Source organism: Neolamprologus multifasciatus, chromosome 1 (assembly GCF_963576455.1).
Source record: "Neolamprologus multifasciatus chromosome 1, fNeoMul1.2, whole genome shotgun sequence".
NCBI classification, from domain to species: domain Eukaryota; kingdom Metazoa; phylum Chordata; class Actinopteri; order Cichliformes; family Cichlidae; genus Neolamprologus; species Neolamprologus multifasciatus.
The window spans coordinates 5,052,363-5,076,548 of NC_140439.1; the positions used below are offsets into that span (position 1 = coordinate 5,052,363).

General features: G+C 40.0%; 2 protein-coding genes across 5 annotated transcripts in view; one reads left to right on the forward strand and one right to left on the reverse strand.

The window, feature by feature from the left end:
- stard5 (StAR related lipid transfer domain containing 5) overlaps positions 1-4,093 on the forward strand; it is a 15,070-nt gene extending 10,977 nt beyond the window's left edge. For all 3 annotated transcript variants that reach the window (XM_085158233.1, XM_085158220.1, XM_085158224.1), the window contains one exon: positions 69-4,093. In XM_085158233.1, the coding sequence (XP_085014359.1) occupies positions 69-219 (151 nt within the window). In that variant the 3' untranslated portion in view covers positions 220-4,093. The remainder of the gene's footprint in view (positions 1-68) is intronic.
- il16 (interleukin 16) lies at positions 2,798-22,577 on the reverse strand. Of its 2 annotated transcripts, XR_014873893.1 has the most exons (9): positions 22,459-22,577; positions 14,567-15,639; positions 13,191-13,327; positions 12,826-12,991; positions 9,819-9,920; positions 6,987-7,218; positions 6,537-6,665; positions 5,631-6,381; positions 2,798-5,567 (listed from the first exon to the last, which is right to left on the reverse strand). XR_014873893.1 is itself a non-coding variant. In XM_085158208.1 (8 exons), exons 2-8 carry the CDS (start codon positions 15,440-15,442, stop codon positions 6,215-6,217), a joined length of 1,809 nt encoding a protein of 602 aa, XP_085014334.1. In that variant the 5' UTR covers positions 15,443-15,639; positions 22,459-22,577; the 3' UTR covers positions 2,798-6,214. The 2 variants fall into 2 exon arrangements, 1 of the variants encoding a protein (XP_085014334.1); XM_085158208.1 differs by having other exon boundaries at positions 2,798-6,381.
- Between the last annotated feature and the right edge of the window lie 1,609 nt (positions 22,578-24,186).

A 24,186-nucleotide genomic window follows, 5' to 3' on the forward strand; every position in this document is an offset into this window, starting at 1 on the left:
GTTTGTGTGTGTGTGTGTGTGTGTGTGTGTGTTAAAAGTTTCTCTTTGTCCCCCTTGTTTTTTTCCAGAGAGCCCAACAAAACCCAGGTGCTGACTTTTTTCCAAACAGACCTCGGAGGCTACCTCCCTCGCTCTGTGGTCGACTCGTTCTTCCCCTCCAGCATGGCCGAGTTCTACAGCAACCTGGCCAAGTCTGTTAAATCACTCAAGGACTTTTGACACAAAGAGTTCAATTCCTGCCTGAGGGCTGCTCACGAGTAGTTCAGATGTTCATGCCATTTTTAACAGTCTAAGTCAACAGTAACGACCAAGCTCAGATTATCAGACGATCACATGAACATAGACGTATTTGTACACGTGTTAAAAGCATGAAAAACATTCCTTTTCTATGAGAATAGTGTGGCATTAGACATTTCCTCTTCTTACTTGCGTGTATAGTAAACATGCACATTGCACGGCTCTTAGTCAACTTATGCTGATATCGTTTATTGGTTTTAACTTCATACCTCACATTTACAGCTGGTAAAAGAAGTATGAAACACATCACCAATGTTTCAAGGAAATATATTTCTAAAGTTCCTATTGACCCTCAAATGTTTACTATGTGTGTAACAACCCAGTTAATCCACACATGCAAAGAAATCAAACCATAGATGTCCATAAAGTTATTTATAATAACAAAAAGGGGCACAGGTTAAACGGGGGTGGCTGTAGCTCAGGTGGTAGAGCAGGTCATCTACTGATCGGAAGGTTGGTGGTTCGATTCCTGGCTTCCCCCAGTTTGCATGGGCAAGATACTAACCCCAAATTGCTCTCCGATGCATCCATCGGAGTATGAATGTGTGTGAATGTTAGCTATGAAGCACTTAGAAAGATGTGCTTGTGTGAATGGGTGAATGCACAAGTTGTGTAAAGCGCTTTGAGCTCAGTTGAGTAGAAAAGCGCTTTATAAGAACCATTTACCATTTAAACACGTGAAGAAAGTCATGACAGCGACTGAAATCCATCAGTAATTAGAACACAATCCTGCCACTCAGTGCAAATTAATATTAGCTCGTTCAGTCCCACCTGATGGCTTATAAAAAGTAACATTACCAAGGTGTCACACAAGAATCTCATGATGCTCTGCAGGACCTTTGCAACTTTATTGTTGCAAAAGATACTGATGGCACTGGTTACAGAAGAAAATACTGAAGGTTCCAGTGAGCACTGTTGGGACCATAATCTGACCAAAAACCAGCCACAACCAGGTGATTCCCGCAACATTTCAGACAGAGGAGTGAAAAGAATAATCAGAAGAGTTTTCCAGCAGTGAAGGACCACTTCTGGAAAGCTACAGAAACACCTGGATCAGTAGGTACTGTTATTTCAAAGAAAAAATGAATGCACTCCACCCCCATGGCCTGTATCCATGTTCACCATGCGTAGCTTCATTGCTGAATAAAAAGCATGTTGAAATACGTTTAAAGTTTGCTGGGAGAATAAAGTCTGTTCAGATGAGACCAAAACTGAACTGTTTGGATGCCATAATAGAGATCAGCAGAATCAGAATACTTTATTAATCCCGAAGGAAATTATGGAAAATTATCAAATTATTATCATCATCATCATATTATCCAAGAAACGCTACACCAACGGTGAAGTTTGGCGACAGGAACATCAAGGTGTGGGCTGTTTTTCCAGCTTAGGGTGCTGGCATGCTTCATATAAGTAAATGAAGGATGTGTGGGGGAAACAGAGACTCTCGATAATAATCTGCTGCTTAAAGACTGTTTATGGGGAAGAGGGGGCCAAAACTCCCAGCAATGCATAGTTTTTCATCTTGAAGCTGTCGTCACCAACAAAGGCTTCTGGATAAATTTCAGTAACCATGTTCAATACTCACACATCATTTTCTGACATTAGATTTATTTGCATGTGTGGAGTGGATGGGCTGTTACTGACATCTGTTAGAATTTCATGACAGTAACACTGTTACAAATATTTACTTAAAGAAACGAGTGACATTTTCTATACTTATTTTACCTGCTTGTTCGTGTTGTACTTGAATTCCTGTGGTTTTGTTCACCTGCAAACGATGAATATCTACCTCTTCTATCAGTTATACTAAAACGATAAAGTATACATTGGAATTCGTGGGGAGCCCTTGTAAGCAAAATCTTTTTTTCTCCTTCTGGCAAAGCTAAAATGCCTTTAAATTGGATATTTTTAATGCTGTTCACCTGAGCAGAAGTGTCTTCCTGTGACTTTCATGGCTGTGTTTTCTGAAGCACAGTTTCCATTCAGTGTGACTTTGGCAGACTGGTTCAGTAATGACCAAATCAATCATATTTCATTTAGGAAAACGTAGAAAGGTTTTTCCTTTTTTTTGGTCAATTTTATACCAATTTATAAAACTACGACTGACATATTTGATGTAAAAAATGTTGAAAAATAACTATTGTAAGTGGCATGAGGTGATTGCATGTGTAAGATAGAATGATAAGAATAACTGCTGTGTATCAAACTGTTAAAACCCCAATTCAAAAGAAAAAGGACATGTTCGGTGACGGTGAAGTATAGGCGAGGTACGGTAAACGTCACACGTGAAACAAACATAATGATGAAATGAAAGCGAGACATATGAAATAAAAATAAGTGGTATTTATAAGATGAATATAAGAGATAAAAAACACATGTTAATAAACGCTGTACGCGTCCTGATATTTGGAGTTTTGTTCTGATTGGCCGACCCATTAAGGAGGATATCTGAATATGGGTAATAGCTTCATCTTTTTCTGTTTTAACAAGTAAGCAAACATTCAATTTAATCTACAGAAACTACAGTAGTCTATTTGCAGTGTTTTGGGTTTTTTACGGGGAGGGGTTACAGTTTATAAATCCTAAAGACAAAAGTAAGTTTCTGAATGGAAGTGATTTTAATCTTAATTTAATCTAATTAAATTTTCAAGACAGAGTGGGGACTTTGCTAGCACTTAATAATAATGCATAATAGTGTCATACTAAGCATTATCAAGGTATTAGCAAGAGCTTAATCCACCTTTTATATTTATAAATACAGCTATATTATTATGAATATGATCATGACTGATTATGATTATTGCTGGCAGTGATGTAGTTTCAGTGATGGTGTACACGGTGTCAGTATACAAAACCACATACTAGGATTAATTACATATAAAAAATAAGTACTTGCTAATAGGCTAATGCTTAATAGTGTGACACTATAAAGTGCTACTGGAGCTTCACATTAATTTATCGTGTTTTGTTTCTTCAAATTCTATTGATGGAATACATGGATTAGGAATTTTTATTTCTTCAGCATTATGACAATTTTTGCCAATTTGGATTTGAGGAACTATAACTGACAGCGTAGAGAAATAAAATCCAATTATGATCGATTACCTACAATTATCAACGCTTTAATGAACCTATACCAAGTTCAAACCGACACTTGTGTAATAGTCCCCACTGTATTCACTGATTTGAGAGGTTGTAATCACAGAGTTGTGGTTGTAATTAGTAAAAATAAATAAATATGAGTAAACTTTGAATGCAGCTCTCAGTATATTTGTGAAAACGTCAATCAACACATTTGTGAATATTTTTTCTGTATATCATAAAAATTTATGAAAATATTTTTCAAGTGAAAATGTCAGAATACAAGATCATTTTTTTCTACACTGTTTATTCTTCAAGCTCTCACATGTTCCAGCACATTTACCTTCAGGCTCTGCGGTGCCTCGAGGCCAATTCGTGAAATCTATCATTGATTGTTTTGTCAAAGACATTCACACCATTGGCCTGCTGGTGTGAATGCCAGTATCCAAGACATTTTTGTGTAGAGCTCTTCCAGTGCTCATCCTGTTTCTCCTTGAATAAAGAAGCAGATAATGGTCCCGTTGATGCGTTAGGACCTGTCCAGTTCTCTGGCTGTCTCATGGAATTTCCTTCATAATCTTGAGCAAACCTTCTGGCTGTGGCACGTATTGATGTGCTTGGAGGATTTGGACTAGCTGTGCAACATCTGTAGGGTCCAAGTTTCACTTACTATAGTTTCACTGACCCTAGCAAAATGCAAAACTGGTAAAAACCAAAACAGAAACTATGAGAAGACAAAATGTCAGTGGTCTCCGCCTGTAAAACCGTTCCTATTTTGGGGGTCGTCTAATTGTTGCCCCTCCAGTGAACCTGATGTTAATTTCATTAACACCAAAGCAGCTGAAACCCCCCCCTGACAAGATCAAAATCCAAGCTTAAGTGACTTCGTGCCATACTTTCATTAAAAAGGTGTTCCTTTCATTTTTTACTTACGACTGCGTAATTGTTTTTCAGACATTAAAAACACCTTTACCTAAAACATGACAAATTTCACTATAACAGCCCAGCACAGGACTGCTGTGCTCAGCTGCATCGTTAACGGTGTTTCTTTTATCGTGGCTGTTTTCTGTAGTTTTTTCAGTCTCTTTCAAATTTCATCAAAAATGATTGTTAATTTCAAAGGCAGCTGTGGTAGCGAGTAGGAGTGAAAACAATCAGACATCACCTGAATCCCAGTGACTAAAGCCATTTATTGAAGATACAGGAAGTTGTTCATATGACCTGATTGGTGGCAGAGGGAGTAAAACTGCTTGTTATCACACGCTATACTTCAAATTAGGGATGCACCGATACCGATACTGGTATCGGGTATCGGGGCCGATACTGTAAAATGTGTGTGTACTCATACTCGTAAAAGTTAACCGATACCATGAACCGATACCAACTTATTTCATTAGTCAGAGGGTGGCTTGTCATTTCTGTTGTAGTTTTTTAGATTGGCCACTAGGGGGACAATTATTATTTTATTTATTATTTATTTTATAATAATTATTTTGTTTGTTTGTTTACAATATGGACACTCAATAATTTAAAAGTTTAATTTATTCTCAAACCTAATTTGTATTTATTTTATTACAAACAGAAGTGTTTATTTATTATTCTGAAAGCTCGAGACAGTGCCAATAGTTCAGTGATATTTTGTTAAATTACAATGTGGAGACTCTGCAATAATTTAACAGAAGTGCTTATTTTTCACTTGAAATTTTTTTGTGGTCATTTTTATTAAGATTTTTTTTTTTTTTATCGGCAGGGAATAAAATAAAACCCGTCTTCCAATTCATTGTATTTGTGTGTGTGTGTGTGTGTGTGTGTGTGTGTGTGTGTGTGTGGTAGAAGTATCGTTTTTTGTACTCTGTATCGGCAAGTACTCAGATCCAAGTATCGGTTTGAAAAAATTGGTATCGTTGCATCCCTACTTCAAATGTAGTCCAGTGTCTAATTTCAGGTTTATGTACGGCATATATGATTGGACAATGGTGACACTTGTCATTCTAGATGTAACAAACAGGCTAAATAACTTTGTAGGTGTCATGGAGCAAAATAATGTCCTCACAAATTGGCAAAGACACTAGTAATCATCTTAATCATCTCTATGACCATTAATATTGTTATTTCAGGTACATGACTTAGACTGTGAGCACAGAAACTCCTTTTAATAATATTAATTTAAAAATAAAATTCAATTTCTGTAATTAATTTAATCTCTTAATAAGATTCAGGGTCAAGCTACTGCAGCAGTAGGCAGGTACCTGCAGCTGTTTGGCTGCTGAGCTGCCTCCAGATTCCAATTTGATTTTGTTTGTCGCCACATTAAAAGCTTTTACTGTACAAATATCATTAAGCAAGCGAGTTAAAGCAAAATGAACCTTGCAGTGTTCAAACCCTTGACAATTAACTGGGTTTTGTATTATTTCTCAAGATGTGCAGTTGTCCTTTAATTCTGAGAAATATTGTTTTGTCTGTGTTTCTTTAACCAATTTGACAGTTTTAGTCTTGTTTGCACGTGTGGGACGTTTCCTTTTTCTCGCCACAAGATTGAAAAGCAACAACTTGTGTGAAATTTCACTATTTTCTTCTGAAATTCAAAGTAAGTAGATGTAAAATTACTGCATAAAAATGAAAAATTTGCAATGTCTTTGGTATAAAACTAAAAGAATTATTAACCTGATGAGATTTTTAAAAAACAAAAAGGAGAAAAAGTCCAACATCTGTGTCCTTGTTTGCTACTGAGGCTGCTGTTTCTGTTTGTTTGTTGTTTTTGTTTGTTTGTCCTGGGGTATTTGTTTTTGTTTTTTTGTTTTTTACTTCAATCAGTGCCCATAAGCTGTGCCGGTCATTCTGCAGCCCCCAGCCTCCTCTTGAGGACCACTGTGATGGGTCCTTCAGGCAAAGCCTTGATCATGCTCCACGCCTCAAATCGAGTCATGTCTTGCAGACTTATTCCCTGGACCTGCAACACTTCATCTCCGCTCTGCAGACCACTCTGCTCTGCCGCTCCCCCTGAAACATCCAAAAGACATTTTTTTAATAACTGTCCAAATATTACAATTACTGCTCTTCTGTTTTGGAATCAAACTCAGTTTTTTCCCAAAATAAACTACGAAAGAAACACTTGTGATAAAGTTTTGTGAATACTGCCAGCCTCGTGAGTGCACCTGTAAAGATCCTGTTGATGACTAAAGGCCTGTCTCCATGGATTGAGCCTTTTCCTCCCTCCAGAGTAAAGCCAACACCACCAGCACATTTCTCCAGCTCCACACTCATTGGAGCGCCCCATTCCTCCACTGCGACAGCAAAGACAGAGTATATGTAGCCTGCATAGTATTTATAATAAAAATGTCTGTTCTGACCTGGATAAGCCTACAGAGCTATGTCTGCATACATTTTGTGAATGTTTCTCAGTTTAAACATTTGATGTTTTCTGTGTTCTGTTGTGAATATTTGAATAAAACATATGTGTATGATATTTGCAGTCTTTGCATTGTTTTTATTGATTTTGCCCAGATTCCCAATTCTTTGGAAGTATTGCATTTTGCTCGATGGTTGTGTGATTTCTGCTAAAACAAATTGGGGATAATAAATGTATTCCCAGTTGTCTGACTGACCAGCAGGATTTGGCTCTTCACTCCTGCAGCTTCCTTCCTCTCTTCCCTCCTCCACGACTCTCTTGCAGATCACAACGACAGCCAGCTTCAGATTGCGGGCCTGACGCAGAGCAGTGGTGGCATCAGTGTGCGTGACACCCCACAGTGTTTGTCCATTTATAGACAATATCTCATCGCCTTTCTGAATTGTGCCCTCCTGAGCTGCCAGGCCACTGAGAAACACTTTGTGGACCTAAACAAAAGATAATCAGTGAGACACAGACATGAGTAGGAAACAGCAGCAAATTCAGAGATCAGGTAGAACTAGCCTCAACACAGTGTGGGAGAAGTTGATTTCACATTTGTTTTATTGTTGTTTTGTTAGATGAGATCGCTGAAAAACTAGTTCATGCATTTATTACTTCCAGGCTGGACGACTGTAATTCATTATTATCAGGAAGTCCTAAAAACTCCCTGAAAAGCCTTCAGCTAATCCAAAATGCTGCAGCAAGAGTCCTGACAGGGACTAGAAAGAGAGAGCATATTTCTCCTGTTTTGGCTTCCTGTTAAATCCAGAATTCAAAATCCTGCTCCTCACATACAAGGTCTTAAATAATCAGGCCCCATCTTATCTTAATGACCTTGTAGTACCATATCACCCTATTAGAGCACTTCGCTCCCGCTCTGCAGGCCTACTTGTTGTTCCTAGAGTATTTAAAAGTAGAATGGGAGGGAGAGCCTTCAGTTTTCAGGCCCCTCTTCTGTGGAACCAGCTTCCAGTTTGGATTCAGGAGACAGACACTATCTCTACTTTTAAGATTAGGCTTCAAACTTTCCTTTTTGCTAAAGCATATAGTTAGGGCTGGACCAGGTGACCCTGAATCCTCCCTTAGTTATGCTGCAATAGATGTAGGCTGCCGGGGGATTCCCATGATGCATTGAGTTTTTCCTTTCCAGTCACCTTTCTCACTCACTATGTGTTAACAGACCTCTCTGTATTGAATCATATCTGTTATTAACCTCTGTCTCTCTTCCACAGCATGTCTTTATCCTGTCTTCCTTCTCTCACCCCAACCAATCACAGCAGATGGCCCCGCCCCTCCCTGAGCCTGGTTCTGCTGGAGGTTTCTTCCTGTTAAAAGGGAGTTTTTCCTTCCCACTGTCGCCAAAGTGCTGCTCATAGGGGGTCATATGATTGTTGGGTTTTTCTCTGTATCTATGAAGCGCCTTGAGGCGACTTTTGTTGTGATTTGGCGCTATATAAATAAAATTGAATTGAATTGAATAGATTTGACCAACACACTGTGGATAACAAATCCTGACTAGATTGGAGTATCGGAGTACTGGTAAACAGATGAACAGATTTTGTTTACTCGATTACTTGAATATGAATATGAATACAAGAATCTATTAGTAAAGAACTTCTAATGCTGAATTACAAGATAAGGAGAAGTCCCAACTCCATTTATTACCTTCACTAAGGATCGGAGAAAGTCGAGCCTGAAAGGACAGCTTCACTACCTCATTACATTTTTATTAGACTCAAAATTTAAACAAGCATTTTCAGTTCTTACACAACTGCTGGTAATAACTCAAACTTGTTCCTAGTGGGTGTTGGACTCTGCCACGGTTGCACTTCGTCGCCAATTCTGTTTATAATTTTTACAGGCAGAATTTCTAAGCATAGCCACGTGATTGAAGGCTTCCACTTGGGTGGCCTCAGAGTCTCGTCTCTGCTTTTTGCAGATGATGTGGTTCTGTTGGCTTCATCAGGTGCTTCCCTCCAGTTTACACTGCAGTGGCTCGCAGCAGAGTGTCACCACCTCCAAGTCTGAGGCCATGGATTGGATAAGAGTGGAGTTCCCACTTTGGGTCAGTGACGAGTCGCTGCCCAAGTGAAGGAGGTTAAGTATCTCGGGGTCTTGTTCACGAGTGAGGGGAGCAGGAGATTGCCAGGGGGGCGTCTATGCTCCCCTGGCTATCCTGTCTTCCTTCTCTCACCCCAACCGGTCGCAGCAGATGGCTCCGCCCCTCCCTGAGCCTGGTTCTGCTGGAGGTTTCTTCCTGTTAAAAGGGAGTTTTTCCTTCCCACTGTCGCCAAAGTGCTTGCTCATAGGGGGTCATATGATTGTTGGGCTTTTCTCTGTATCTATGAAGCGCCTTGAGGCGACATTTGTTGTGATTTGGCGCTATATAAATAAAATTGAATTGAATTGAATTGAATTATGGGAGTAGAGCTGCTACTTTTCCACACTGAAAGGAGGCAGTGGAGGTGGTTCAGTCTTCTGGCAAGGATACCTGCTGGGCGCCTCCTGGGTACAGTGGTCCGGCATGTCCCACTGGGAGGAGGCCCAGGACAGACCCAGGACACTGGAGAGATTACATGTTTTGGCTGGCCTGGGAATGCCTCGGTGTTCCCCTGGACAAGCTAGAGGAGGTGGCTAGGGAGAGGGGGGGTCTGGGTTTCTCTGCTTAGGCTGCTGCCCACGCGATCCAGGCCCAGATAGACGGAAGAGAATGGATGGATGGTATGGCTCATTATCACCAACAGATGTGACGGATATATCTGTTGGTGAAGCCAACTGAATACGTCACAGAATATCAGCTGAGCAATCAGTCGATGTGGGCTTGCAATTCGATGACTGTCAACCACTGTTTCATTTTTTCTTTTAAACATTATTTTCAGTGGATATTCAGAGGGTTCGACTGCACATTATTTGTGCTGCATTTTAAACTAATGCCAACTTTTCAGTGAATACAGTTGCAATGCTTTTTATTTCACATTAGACGGAATAACATTTTGTAAAAAATAGATTACAATTCAGTTATATAAATGTGTAGTGTGTATCTTACAGTAACAGCTTTGTTCTCCAGGTCAGACCCTCCAGCAATGGTAAAGCCAAGCCCAGCTCCCTCGTCTTTATGAAGAATCACTACATGCATGTCCACGAGTTGCTGTGGAAAGATGTAGGTTTACTTGAGCGGACATTTTTAAGGCATTTTTTCAAACACATTTTTCTATTTTCTGGACCATGTTTTTCAAATGTAATATTTTTACATGTAATAATAATAATAATAATAATAATAATAATAATAATAATGTATACTTTATTGATCCCCGTGGGGAAATTCCTCTCTGCATTTAACTCAGTGAAGCGGTGGGCAGCCATTGGGCGCCCGGGGAGCAGTGTGTAGGGACGTGTATATGTAATATTTATGTAATATTTATGCATATGAAATGTTACACTTGCTTATTTAAATTTTGAGGGTTTTTTTTTTTAATATTTAGTTTCAGGAAAGATTCACTGTAGGGTATAATTTAATATTAAAATATGTATAATATAATACATTGTCAGAGGCCAATTTAAAAGGTTTAAAACAGGTTTGAAATACAACCATCCTTGTCATTTTGTTCCAAACACCAACTACAATATCCTACACAATAGAGCAGAATCCAGTAAACTATGACACTGCAAACATATTCATGTATGATGCTGTGTGGTAAAGACAATCTAGCAGCATTTTATTATATAGGAAAATTCATCTCCAGAAGACAAACTGCACAGCGTGCTTCAACAAAATCAACCATGAATAATCTGTTAACATTTTTCAGTATCCCTCATCCCACACCACTCTGCATTTAATCATATCTGTTATTAATCTCTGTCTCTCTTCCACAGCATGTCTTTATCCTGTCTTCCTTCTCTCACCCCAACCAATCACAGCAGATGGCCCCGCCCCTCCCTGAGCCTGGTTCTGCTGGAGGTTTCTTCCTGTTAAAAGGGAGTTTTTCCTTCCCACTGTCGCCAAAGTGCTGCTCATAGGGGTCATATGATTGGTGGGTTTTTCTCTGCATGTGTTATTGTGGGGTCTGTCTTACAATATAAAGCACCTTGAGGCGACTGTTGTTGTGATTTGGCGCTATATAAATAAAATATATTTTTATTTATACACACAAGTAACAGACGTATTGTTCAAGAGAAATGTTAAATCCTCAACCTATCTTTCAACATGTCTGGTGAAAATATGTGTACTTTATTGGTCTTGGACAAGGGCATTTCAAAATTGCTCAATAGTGCCACTTACAACATCTTTATCAAAGTACTACAGACATGTAGCACACAGTTTGAGCAATGTTTATTAGTCCTTTATTTATGCAGGTAAAATCTCATTGAGATTAAAAATCTCATTTCCAAGAGAGACCTGGCATCATGGCAACAAATGTTAATGTTATGTAAATGTTAATGAATGTTCGTACACATGTGTAATATGGCAGGTTGGATGAAATGACCCAAACCCAACATCAAGTCCACCAATTTGAATTAAAGATAACATTTTAGTACCAATTTTATCATTTCAAACTCCTCCTAGGGATAATATCAGACCGGCCTAATATTTGGCCCAATACTTGGATAATGTTAAATTATGATGCTTTTGAGCTTTTGTTGAAAGGCGTATCCGTGGCATCGTGGCAGATTTCTACCATTTGCCATGAAATTTATTTTGCAGGGATTCACTTATATATCTATTTCAATTTGATCCAGTTTCATTTATATTCTGCCAAATCACAACAGCAGTTGCCTCAAGATGCTTTATATTGTAAGATAAAGACCCTATAACCAGTGTTGGTCAAGTTACTTGAAAATAGTAATCAGTAACTAATTACTGATTACTTCCCCCAAAAAGTAATCCCGTTACCTTACTGATTACTTATTTTCAAAAGTAATTAATTACTTAGTTACTTAGTTACTTTTTAAAAACATGATTTACAACCTGAATAGGTGATAAAGTGATAGATCTTTCAGCCCAATTCTACTTTTTCTGCATAATCCATCATACAAAATGTAATCAAATGGAAAAGTCTCTTTTTAAAACTTGTTTTATTAGTTTTAATCTTTTAACTTTATGCATCAAGCAAAAATTTAATTATATGCATAATTAAAAATTTATACAATTAAAAATTTAATTATATATAGTTTTAGTTAAAGAATTACTTTTGTGTACATTTCAAAGAACATTTTTGCTTTTGAAGTTGAATGATGTGATTTGATTTTTTTTCTTCTGACTGGAAGAAATTAGTTTAACATTTAAACCTATTTTCTGCACATTCCAGCACATAAAATAAAATATTTTGTGTTTACACTCAGTCTTTCAAATAGATGCAAGTAAAACACAGCAGAAAATAAATAAAGTCACAGACTAGCGGCCCTGTTGCTCTATTTTCACCTGTAAAGCAGGAGTGGGGTAGGCGGAGGGTTACCCTGGTGCAGGTGTGCAGCGGTCAGTGGAAGAATCCGCGAGTTTCTCTGTGAGTTTCCCATTACGTCGTAGCTACTCGGTGCTTGTTTGGAAGTTTAGGGGTTTTTTGCTGTAAAAAGAAGTTTTCTTCCCACGCACAACGGACACTAATGTTTTTGTCACTTTTTATTTCCGCCTCTCTATGAATTACTGGGCATTAAATCTGTTCTGGTCAGCATCTACCACCCGCAGACTGACAGGCTGGTGAAGGAACTGAGTAAAACTTTAAAGTTAATTTTTCCTAAGTTCATTCAGGAGGATGTATGCAAATGGGATCACTGGTTAGACCCTCTGTTGTTTGCAGTGCAGGAGATGTCAGCTGTCTCCACAGGATTTTGTTCCTTTCGGTTGTTGTTTAGCAGGAAGCCGTGGTGGGTTGGATTTAATTGCAGAAAATTGGGAGGAAGATACTTTATTTCAGTCTTTTTTTGTCTCCATTACTAAAGTTACATTTTGTTACTTCATGATGTGAAAATGTTAATCTCTCACAATTTTTACAACTTGTCTCTAAAGATGGTGTGAATTAATGGAACTGTGATATACGACATGTTTCTTTTTTTACCTTCAGTGTTTCTTCATCTAAAGCCTCAACTTCCTGAATCATCGTCTGTATTTCCTGTGAATTGATCGCTGAGATGACAGAGTGCGCAGAAGCAGAAGCAGAAACAGTCTCGTTGTGAACTCCACCCTCCCCTCGATCAGTGATGCACTCCCTCAAAGTGAACAGGCTGTATTTATGGAGACAGAAAGTCATTAGATCAGTGTCAGGTACCCATGAGTGCAAGCATGGGTACAAGTATAAAACTGAGCTCTATTTAACATGTTTTTAAAACTTAACTCCTTCTTTGATTAAACTGGGAGTATTTGTTAAGTTAAATAACAAAGCAGTGCATTTTGCATGTCCACATGTCTCAACTGAAGCGATACCTGAAAGAGAATCCTCTGCCTGACGTGTCCAAGGCTAGATCAGACGCCTGCTGGTTAATGGAGTCCAGTGAAGAGGAGTCCTGCAGGTTTGTGGAGGAAGGATTACCTCCACAGACGGTCATCAATGCTTGTGACACCTGAAACAAAAACACTCAATTTTAAAATCATGTTATTTTTGTGGTGAAACTGTAAACATACAAAGACAATTACATTGGAAAGTCCAACAAATATTTTGAATCTGTATATTGTAAATCGACCTTTGCTGATTTATGTGGAAGCCTTTTTCTTTCAAAACCCCTTCTTCTGTTTCGGTTAGGGAGACCGGTAAGAGGATTCCTCATGATAGGTAAGTTAGTTTTGTTTTATTTCTAGAGCTTTTTGTTTGTTGTTGTGGTGATGCCCACCAGACTAATAAAATATTTGGTTGTTGTAAAACTGCAAACTCTGTGGCAGCCTTGGTCCTTCCTTGGGACCAGGAAGCAGGTGCAATGTCTTTTTGTGTTGCTCTCTGGTTTTGGGGTGTAACAGCACACACAACAGATACACAACATACATCCACCCTGCAGGAAAACGAGTGAAGGAGACCATTACAACCAAGCTGGGTTTGTTGGGTGCAGAGGTTGAAGAAACGTCCTCCCTTTCTTTAATCACACCTGCCCTGTGTCAGATGTTCCTTTGACCCACTGAGAGGAATCACTTCAGAAACATCAGGAAAACTGGAGCTCAGTCTGTAATCTTCACCAGGGGCTCCCTCAGAGAGAAATCTCCTTCTCTACTGTAGATGAACAAACCCAGCACTTTAGGAACACTCTTATACTGATGTTTGCTTTGTGTGATGGTAGAGTCACTTCCCATCATCCTCAGATAAAGCGCAGAGGCTCTGGACTTTTACTGGTTTTATATCCAGTCCTGTAGAAAGTGCCAGGTGGTTCGGGTGTTGGGCCTCTGATGGGGTCAACTGCCTGTCGCCTGTGGTTCGTTGAGACTCTCACTTTGAGGCCGTGGGTGACCCATCTGGGGCCTCCCTCCTTTTCCTGCTGGGATGGACACACAGCCAGTATGTGTGGTCTTATGTCTTCTGTACTCCTGGGGCTATGGATGGCCCGGATCTTTCTCTGTCTGCCTCTGGCTCCTGGGGGGCGCTATAATGACTCCCCACCCCTCATTATCAAGTACATTTGGTAACAAACAAAAATACAAAGACACTCACACTTGTTGATTTGTGTATCTGTCCATTTTCACATGTAAGCGAAGCTGGTAGAGGAATAAAATAATGTTGTACTGATAAATGTTAAGGCTGAATATTCCCAAACTTGGGAATATTCAGCCTTGACTATATAAAATAAACACAATATTTCCCCCATGTGTGAGATTACCTGATTACTGAAGGTAATTATCTTCCCCAAGCTTTCACTCTCTGGGTTGCTCACGGTGTTACTCTCTGTGGTCGGAGCAGCATTCCGAGTAGTCCTCGACAGCTTTCCTTCCTCCTCTGTCCCGTCAGAGGGATTTAGACCTTCAGTTTGATTGGATCTCACAGATGTTTCAGAATCTACTCGTTCAAGCTCAGACTCCAGTTTGGTGGGTAAGGCTTCACTGCTGTCATGCACTGGAGCAGACTGATAATCATTCATCCCTGACTCCACATCCGTGCTGATAGTCTGAGAAAACATGGAATCAGTGGTAGACTGATTAAAAGGAGTTTCATCTTCAGAGGACTCATTGCTGGCTGAGGCAATGGCACAGGGCGCAACAGAGGCTGGTATGTTGTCTTCCTCCTTACTGGGTGCTGGATCTCTGGACTGGATCTCTCTGGAAAATTCAGTTTTGTTCTTCACATTATCTCCATTTGAGGCAGAGTAGGAAGAGCAAGGGGCTCGGGATCCCTTCTCCACTGGAGAGAGGGTTGTTGAAGGAGCCAATGGTCTTCTGTTGCTCCCCTTTTCTGGAGCTTCTGGACTGGAAAAAGTCTCAAAGGAGTGAATCCTTTGCTTGATTGATTGGTTGGTTGCAGACGATGCAGATCTGATACCAAAGTTTCTGCTGAAGCTTGCAGCAGATGTTTGCTCTGATGGTTTTGCTTGCGTCTTCTGGTCCTGCTCATCCTTAATTTTCCTCAGACTCTGGCGAAACCAGGCAGGTTTGGGTGCCACTGGAGGCGCCTTTTTAAGTTCTGAAGGAGTTTCAGGTTTATTTTCAGGAGTCATTGTGACTGTGTCATCGACCTCAAAGACGTTCTCTTCGTCATTCATTGTAGCAGAAAGGCCGTGAACATTAACAGTGACTCTGCTGTCTGTAACGTGTAGGTAGTGATTCTCGGGCAGCTTTTCAGAGGTGTTCTAGTGAAGCCAGGGATCCCAGAGCTGTTCTTGGATAGGATGACCAGCACAGGCCTGTCTCTTTAGAGTTTTTCTCTTTGGCAGTGAGCAGTGAGCAGCTGATGAGCTACCTGCACAAAAGACACAGACAAAAACAAAAGAATTTATTGTGCATTTGAAACATTTCATGTCACAAACTCAAAATCTAAATAGTTTTAACTTAAAGGTGGATGCGTCTTAAAACCCACCAGCTTAACAAAGACCTCTTGGGTTAGTTAGTGTATGTCAACTTCTTTGTAAGGCATTTTTCTGTAGACACTGTAATGTCAAATTGTATAAGACTTAATTTGAATTGTTATATCTAGTTCAGGGGTGTCAAACTAATTTTACATCATGGGCTACATACACCACACTTGCCTGACCAATCTAAAGAAGTTACATATTTAACTGCTTTTCTACATAAATGGTAAATGGCCTGTATTTGTATAGTGCTTTTACTAGTCCCTAAGGACCCCAAAGCGCTTTACACAACCAGTCATCCACCCATTCACACACTGGTGGAGGCAGCTACAGTTGTAGCCACAGCTGCCCTGGGGCAGACTGACAGAAGCGAGGCTGCCATATAGCGCCATCGGCCCTTCTGGCCAACACCAGTAGGCGGTAGGTGAAGTGTTGTCCTTACCAAGGACACAACAACCGAGACTGTCCGAGCCGGGGCTTGAACCGGCAACCTTCCAATTACAAGGCGAACTCCGAACTCTTGAGCCACGATCGCCCCAGTAAATACAGAAAAAGCTGCTGTGGTAAATAAAGAAATCTGTCAGCACGAATCTTTGAACTTCTTCTTTTTCTGTTTGTTAACTGTTGTAAGAAACATGAAATTTCTAGAGTAGAAAGTGAAAACAGAAACAAAGTTACAGAGGTTTTATTGGAGACGTAGCATAGGATTTGCAATTTGGCATAATTTGTGAAAGTAGAAATTTCTCCCATATTGAACAGCAGGAATTAGGTTTTCTTGTCAGAGGTCGTTTTTAGGGAAAAAACAAACAAACAAAACAAAAACAGCCGCCGACAACACCGCACACAACAGCAGACCAGTGCGTAACAAGCATGGGAAACTGGCCTCAAAGTACACAGAGAGATAGAGCTGTGCAGGAAATGGGATTTTATTCTGGTGGAAGCAAAACTGCAAAGTAAACAATGTTTATCAGACATGAAGTGCAGTCTTGGTCTTCTGTTGCTGCTGGTTCAGTGAATTTTGGTTGGAAAGTGACAAAACTGCAAAATTACAAACAATTACAACATTTAAAAAACAAAAAGCAGCCCCTGCACTATGTTTAATCTATAAATCTGAAATCTGACAGCCTCATATAAAAAACAGTCTCTTAGAGCCGTCTCATAGACTCTCTTAGAACCCAACAGGAAGTCAGACATTTTGAGTCTACTGACTAATTTTGGCGACATATCTCGCCATTTCTGGACCTCGTACTTTAACAAACTCCTTGTAGGGATTTCATCAGATCAACATGATCTTCAGTGAACAGAAAGGCTGGAAGGCAAAGCTTTTGAGGTTTTTGTGAAAGGACGTTGTCATGGCAGCACACCAAATTTCGATCACTTAAAATGAGATTATGGTCAGATGAGACCAAAATGCAAAACGCTATGTGTGGAAAACTAACACTGCACATCACTCTGAACACACCATCCCCACTGTCAGATATGGTGGTGGCAGCATCATGCTCTGGGGGGGGCTTCTCTTCAGCAGGGACAGGGAAGCTGGTCAGAGTTGATGGGAAGATGGATGGAGCCAAAAACAGGACAACCTTGGAAGAAAACCTCTTGGAGTCTGCAAAAGACTTGAGACTGGGGCGGAGGTTCAGCTTCCAGCAGGACAACGACCCTAAACATAAAGCCAGGGCAACAATGGGATGGTTTAAAACAAAACATATCCATGTGTTAGAACGGCCCAGTCAAAGTCCAGATCTAAATCCAATCGAGAATCTGTGGCAAGATCTGAAAACTGCTGTTCACAAACGCTGTCCATCTAATCTGACTGAGCTGGAGCTGTTTTGCAAAGAAGAATGGGCAAAGATTTCAGTCTGTAGATGTGCAAAGCTGGTAGAGACAGACCCTAAAAGACTGGCAGCTGGAACTGCAGCAAAAGCTGGTTCTACAAAGTATTGACTCAGGGGGCTGAATAATTACACACACCCCACTTTGCAGTTATTTATTTGTAAAAATGTTTGAATCTTGTATGATTTTCGTTCCACTTCTCACGTGTTCACCACTTTGTGTTGGTCTTTCACGTGGAATTCCAATAACATTGATTCATGTTTGTGGCTGTAATGTGACAAAATGTGGAAAAGTTCAAGGGGGCCGAATACTTTTGCAAGCCACTGTAGCTTCTGATGCTTCTTAGTTGTAGCAATCACAATAACACTCTTTTTTTTTTTAGGGTTAAACACAATATCATACTGGGCACCATAACGAACACAAACTCTTAAGTGATCAGCACTGTGGTGGGACTAAATGACCACATCATCAACGTACATTAAATGATTAATAAGAAGGTTGCCCACCATACAATCAGTCTTACAATCGTTTAACTTGACAGAAAGATCATCAAGATACAAATACAATAATCCACCTTGTCTGACTTCTGTAGATACAGAAAAAGGTTCAGATACCTCTGTACCCAAATTAACTTGCACAGTTTGATGTAAATACCAAAAGTGTAAAATCCTTTATCCATTTGATATACAGGGACCCCTCTGCTTTGCAATTTAACAAACATCTTCAGCTGATTAACTCTGTCAAATGCTTTGGAAGCATCTAAAAACATTTCACCTCTCATCCGGGAAGCTTCTTCAGTTCCAAGCAATTGGTGGACAGTCCCAGATTTTCAGCCCTATTGGGAGTGTCCCTAAGATAGTCCTGGACCCATCACTCTTAAGGACACTATTTAGAGCACGGCTTGGACACTAGGTCTTAAAATCTGGGATTGTCCACCAATTGCTCTGAGAACGTTCAGACATTACAAAAGCTCCCTAATTTCACATTATATTCAAAGTTAGAGAGTGTGGTTATCTGTTAAAGGCACTTTAAAGATACTTTAGATACTTTAAAAAAAAAGATACTTTAAAGTCTTTTTTCCAAAAAACTGGCCCCCATACAGTGGCCCCTATCAGACGGACTCTGTCCTTAGTAGGGATGGGTATTGATAAGATTTTCACGATTCCAATTTCATTTTCGATTCTGTTTAACGATTCGATTCTTTATTGATTCTTTTTAAAAAAGGAGAACACTTGAAATGGAGAGTCGTCTTCACACACTGAGGTTAATTATTGTGTTCCACAGGGTTCAGTGCTAGGACCAATTCTGTTTACATTATACATGCTTCCCCTAGGCAGCATCATTAGAAGACATAGCAAACATTTTCACTGCTATGCAGATGACACCCAGCTCTATCTGTCCATGAAGCCAGATAACACACACCAATTAGTTAAACTGCAGGAATGTCTTAAAGACATAAAGACTTGGATGGTCACTAACTTTTTGCTTCTTAACTCAGATAAAACTGAGGTCATTGTACTCGGCGCTGAAAATCTTAGAAATATGGTATCTAACCAGATTCTTACTCTGGATGGCATTACCTTGGCCTCCAGTAACACTGTGAGGAACCTTGGAGTCATTTTTGACCAGGATATGTCCTTCAACGCACATATTAAACAAATATGTAAGACTGCGTTCTTCCATTTGCGCAACATCTCTAAAATTAGAAATATCCTGTCTCAGAGTGACGCTGAAAAACTAGTTCATGCATTTATTACTTCCAGGCTGGACTACTGCAATTCATTATTATCAGGATGTCCAAAAAACTCACTGAAAAGCCTTCAGTTAATCCAAAATGCTGCAGCAAGAGTACTGACAGGGACTAGAAAGAGAGAGCATATTTCTCCTGTTTTGGCTTCCCTTCATTGGCTTCCTGTTAAATCCAGAATTGAATTCAAAATCCTGCTCCTCACATACAAGGTCTTAAATAATCAGGCCCCATCTTATCTTAATGACCTTGTAGTACCATATCACCCTATTAGAGCACTTCGCTCCCGCTCTGCAGGCCTACTTGTTGTTCCTAGAGCATTTAAAAGTAGAATGGGAGGCAGAGCCTTCAGTTTTCAGGCCCCTCTTCTGTGGAACCAGCTTCCAGTTTGGATTCAGGAGACAGACACTATCTCTACTTTTAAGATTAGGCTTAAAACTTTCCTTTTTGCTAAAGCATATAGTTAGGGCTGGACCAGGTGACCCTGAATCCTCCCTTAGTTATGCTGCAATAGACGTAGGCTGCCGGGGGATTCCCATGATGCATTGAGTTTTTCCTTTCCAGTCACCTGTCTCGCTCTCTATGTATTATCAGACCTCTCTGTGTTGAATCATATCTGTTATTAACCTCTGTCTCTCTTCCACAGCATGTCTTTATCCTGTCTTCCTTCTCTCACCCCAACCAATCACAGCAGATGGCCCCGCCCCTCCCTGAGCCTGGTTCTGCCGGAGGTTTCTTCCTGTTAAAAGGGAGTTTTTCCTTCCCACTGTCACCAAAGTGCTGCTCATAGGGGGTCATATGATTGTTGGGTTTTTCTCTGTATCTATGAAGCACCTTGAGGCGACTTTTGTTGTGATTTGGCGCTATATAAATAAAACTGAATTGAATTGAATTGAATTGAATAAGGTCGATTAGCTTAGAACTTTGTCTTATATCTTCTCTTTGAACAAGATAGAAATTTAGGAGTAACATGGCCTTACAAACCCAACAGTGAGATCTTAAGAGATCCACAGCCTACGGCTCTTCAATGGGGTGTCACAGGGTCCCCAGGAAAAAAAATTGTAAATGTAAAATAATAAAATAAATATTCTTCTGTAGCAATAACAAAGTATAACATAAATTGTTCTGTAGCAATTACACAAGAATATCCAGTAATGTCCCTGCCTACAATTAAACACATTCACTTACTGAAAATCATCTGCTGTGGCAAACGGGTGCAAGCCTTTGACCACAAACTGAGTCTCTGCTCGCTGACATTCGTCTATCCTGGGCTGAAAGGAGACGCTACGGTAGACTGCAGCGAGACCTGCCAGCATCTGAGCCAGACTCTGTCTCTCTCATCATGGTCACCTAAACGCACAGTAATGGCAGGTTTGTAATAAGGCAGATCGCGCTAACATAATCTGCACTGTTAGTTGATTATTTACCTGCTGCATTAACGGGAGAGGACGTGCAAACGTTACCGCTGCTGCTGGGCTGAGATTCACGAGTCCGGAATTAAAAACACGACATTCATTTAACAAGAACTGGTTTTCGATACCCATCCCTAGTCCTTAGTCCCACCATGTGTCTCACGTGGGTGAAAACCTCTCTCCCCCAATCAAAAAGTATATACGGACAGACACATTTGTAGGATCATAAATCCACTTTATTCACCTCATTCTCACAAAGTGTTTTTTCTATGTCAGTGATTTCTATGCAACATTTACACACATACTCCAGAAGACGTATCAGAGAGCAACAGGGGTTAGTATCTTGGCCAAGGTTATTTGGCATGCAGCCGGGATCCAACCACCGACCTACTGAGCTACAGCCACCAGATAAAACCAGTTTGCAGGGAAATCTACCTGACAGGTCCTAATAAAGTCCACTAACATGACAAACCACTCTCACCACCTTCAAAAATACCAAGGCGGTTTTCTTACCCACCTATCCACACGCGCAGTGAAATATACTCACACACAGAAACACACACCTCTCCCACACACACGCACTATATAAGCTAAGACAGAGTTTTGTTCTGTCTTTCAGCATATAAATGAAAACAAATGTGGCATCTCAAACTGACCAGGAATCTCTCTCTTCATTATCTCAGGGATAAAATAACACCATTAAACATTTTTGTTAATATTATGACATATTTTCACTGTTAAACTGTAGTTTTTTTCAAAACATACATTTCCCTGTTATTGGTGCTTCAAATACTCAAAAAAAAAAAACCCAACTACTTCCTGAATTTAAAAGAAACTTTCATTTTTTTAACTTTTATTTAAAATTTACATTAAACAGTGCTGCACATCGTTTGATTGCCAGTTAATTTGAGTGTATTTTTAAAACATGTATACAAATAACAATACTTAAGAGAATTGTGTATTTGGTTTGTGTCAGTTGTTGAAAATAAATCTTATTAGTTATTAAAAATGTTAACGTAACATGTTCTTTCAGTTCGTATCAAACCAGAGAGATGCTAGAATACTAATATGAATTTATACAATGCAGAAAAACAATGGTGTATGTATTTTGTTTCAGCTCTACTGAAATGCTTTGTCTAATATGATGATCGCTGTGTGATTATTAGGTGATTCTAATGATTCTCACAAATTCTCATGATTTGTGTCAGGCGTACATAAGTGTTTACAACCAACCTTAGTTGACATTGTGTGATGTCATCAGGAAAGTATGTATCATGCTGTCAAGACTAATATACCCACGTATCATCATTCCTCTTTTGCTTGTTTTTGACAGCAGTAAACAGAAAAGGACACCAGGGTCCAAGGATTCATCTTTTTCCTTTCCTTTGATTTTCTTCCTTGAAGAATGAAAGCAGCTGACAATCTTAGTACAGGTCCTGTTATTAGGAGCACTGCTGCTGCCCTGGATAAAGTCACAGCTTTTCTTTTTGTTTGGTGCTTACGGGTGTGTGGATGTTTTGTGTGTTTTGTGATGTATTTATCCCGTATGACAAACTATACAGAGAAAGACGAATCCTGTATTGAACAGTCTTTTACTTTCTGATTAAATGCTAACCACCGCAGCACCAGGCTGAGTTTGCTGTAACATTTTTGGAACAATTGCATTGTCAGCTTGTTCTATAGTTGCATTTATGTGGATAAATAATAGGTAACAGTACCTTGTCTCCGTCCTGTATCTCGACTGTTGTCACTGCACAGCACGACGTCTGCACGAGCGAAACCCTTGCTCGTCTTCGAGTGTTCACGTTCTTCTTCCTGCTTCACAAACAGGAAGCATTGTATCACAAGAACTTCTCTAGCAGCAACCACAGAGAGGTGCAACGACGTACCGTACTTCCGTTCAGACATTCAGCTGAGCAACTGTTACTTGACTGAATCAATACCTTCACACACACATGTATGCACAGACATGGCGATAGCAATACAAAAACTAAATGAATTAATAAAGGGAAAATACAATGCTGTTAACTGACAGGGTTAGCCAAACCACACAGCAAGCTTTCAGTAGCAAACAAATGAAAGTCACATTTCTTCACATACAATCCCAGAATCTTCTGCAGGTTTTTATATACTGATGAAGAGCTACAGGAGGCGTGAGGAGTGGAGTGAGTCACATGTAGGTCACTTGTTGCATCTGTAGGATCATTAGTGCACTGAGAGAAACATGATTACTTACACAGGTTTAGCGCACTAAGAAAAGGCAGCGCAGTAAGATGGCAGCCGTTTCTGCTGATACATTTCAGGGTAGGAACTCAGAGTGGAAGTGAAACGATTGTGATCTGTCAGTTTCATCTCGCATGCATGTTTTCAACTTCCTTATATGGGCACGAAGCTTAGACACTGTTTGCTAAACAAACATGAACGATGAGACGAGGATGTCTCAAAGCAGAAGGCCAATACAGCAAAACAAGAAAACAACGAGAAAAAAAAGAAACTGGTTTCACCTCATTGTATGCTTTGCACGAGTGTGTCCCTCTCAGCTTTCATCATTCAAATTGCTTCTTAAACACAGAAAGCACCCAATTTAAGCTTGAAGGTTTCAGAGCTCATCACAGCACAGAAACAGCTTTAGTGAAGGTTACAAATGATCTTCTTATGGCCTCTGACAGTGGACTCATCTCTGTGCTTGTCCTGCTAGACCTCAGTGCAGCGTTCGATACTGTCGACCATAATATCCTATTAGAGCGATTAGAACATGCTAAGATAAGATAATATAAGATAACCTTTATTAGTCCCACACGTGGGAAATTTGTTTTGTCACAGCAGGAAGTGGACAGTGCAAAAGTTATGAAGCAAACATTAGAATACAATAAGAATAAATACAGGACACAACTGTACAGAATAGAATAAAATAAAATACTATATACAGTAGAGTAAAATAGAATAAAATATACAATAAGAAAAAAAATAGAATACAAATGCTATATACAACTGAGTAAAAATACAACGATGCCAGAAAAGATTATTGCACATTAGTGGATGTGTGTGTTTGATCAGTTAAAGGCTTTGTTGTGGAGTCTGACAGCAGTGTGGAGGAAAGACCTGCGAAATCTCTCCGTCCCACACCGTGGGTGCTGCAGTCTCCCACTGAAGGAGCTGCTCAGTGCTGTCAGAGTCTCCTGCATGGGCTGGGAGATGTTGTCCAACAGGGATGACAGCTTAGCCTCCATTCTCCTGTCACTCACCACCTCCACTGGGTCCAGAGGGCATCCTAGAAAAGAGCTGGCCCTGCGGATCAGCCTGTTCAGTGTCTTCCTGTCCCCAGCAGAGATGCTGCCGCCCCAGCAGACCACACCATAGAAGATAGCAGAGGCCACCACAGAGTCATAGAAGGTCTTCAGGAGTGGGCCCTCCACTCCAAAAGACCTGAGTCTCCGCAGCAGGTA

Excerpts from the sequence above, each read along its gene's own strand:
- il16 (XM_085158208.1), bottom strand. The coding sequence starts at position 15,442 with ATGAATGACGAAGAGAACGTCTTTGAGGTCGATGACACAGTCACAATG. Across the intron at positions 12,992-13,190 it reads GGCAGAGGATTCTCTTTCAG|CCTGTTCACTTTGAGGGAGT; the intron begins GTATCGCTTCAG and ends CCATAAATACAG. Across the intron at positions 6,666-6,986 it reads TGAAGAGCCAAATCCTGCTG|TGGAGGAATGGGGCGCTCCA; the intron begins GTCAGTCAGACA and ends TTGCTGTCGCAG.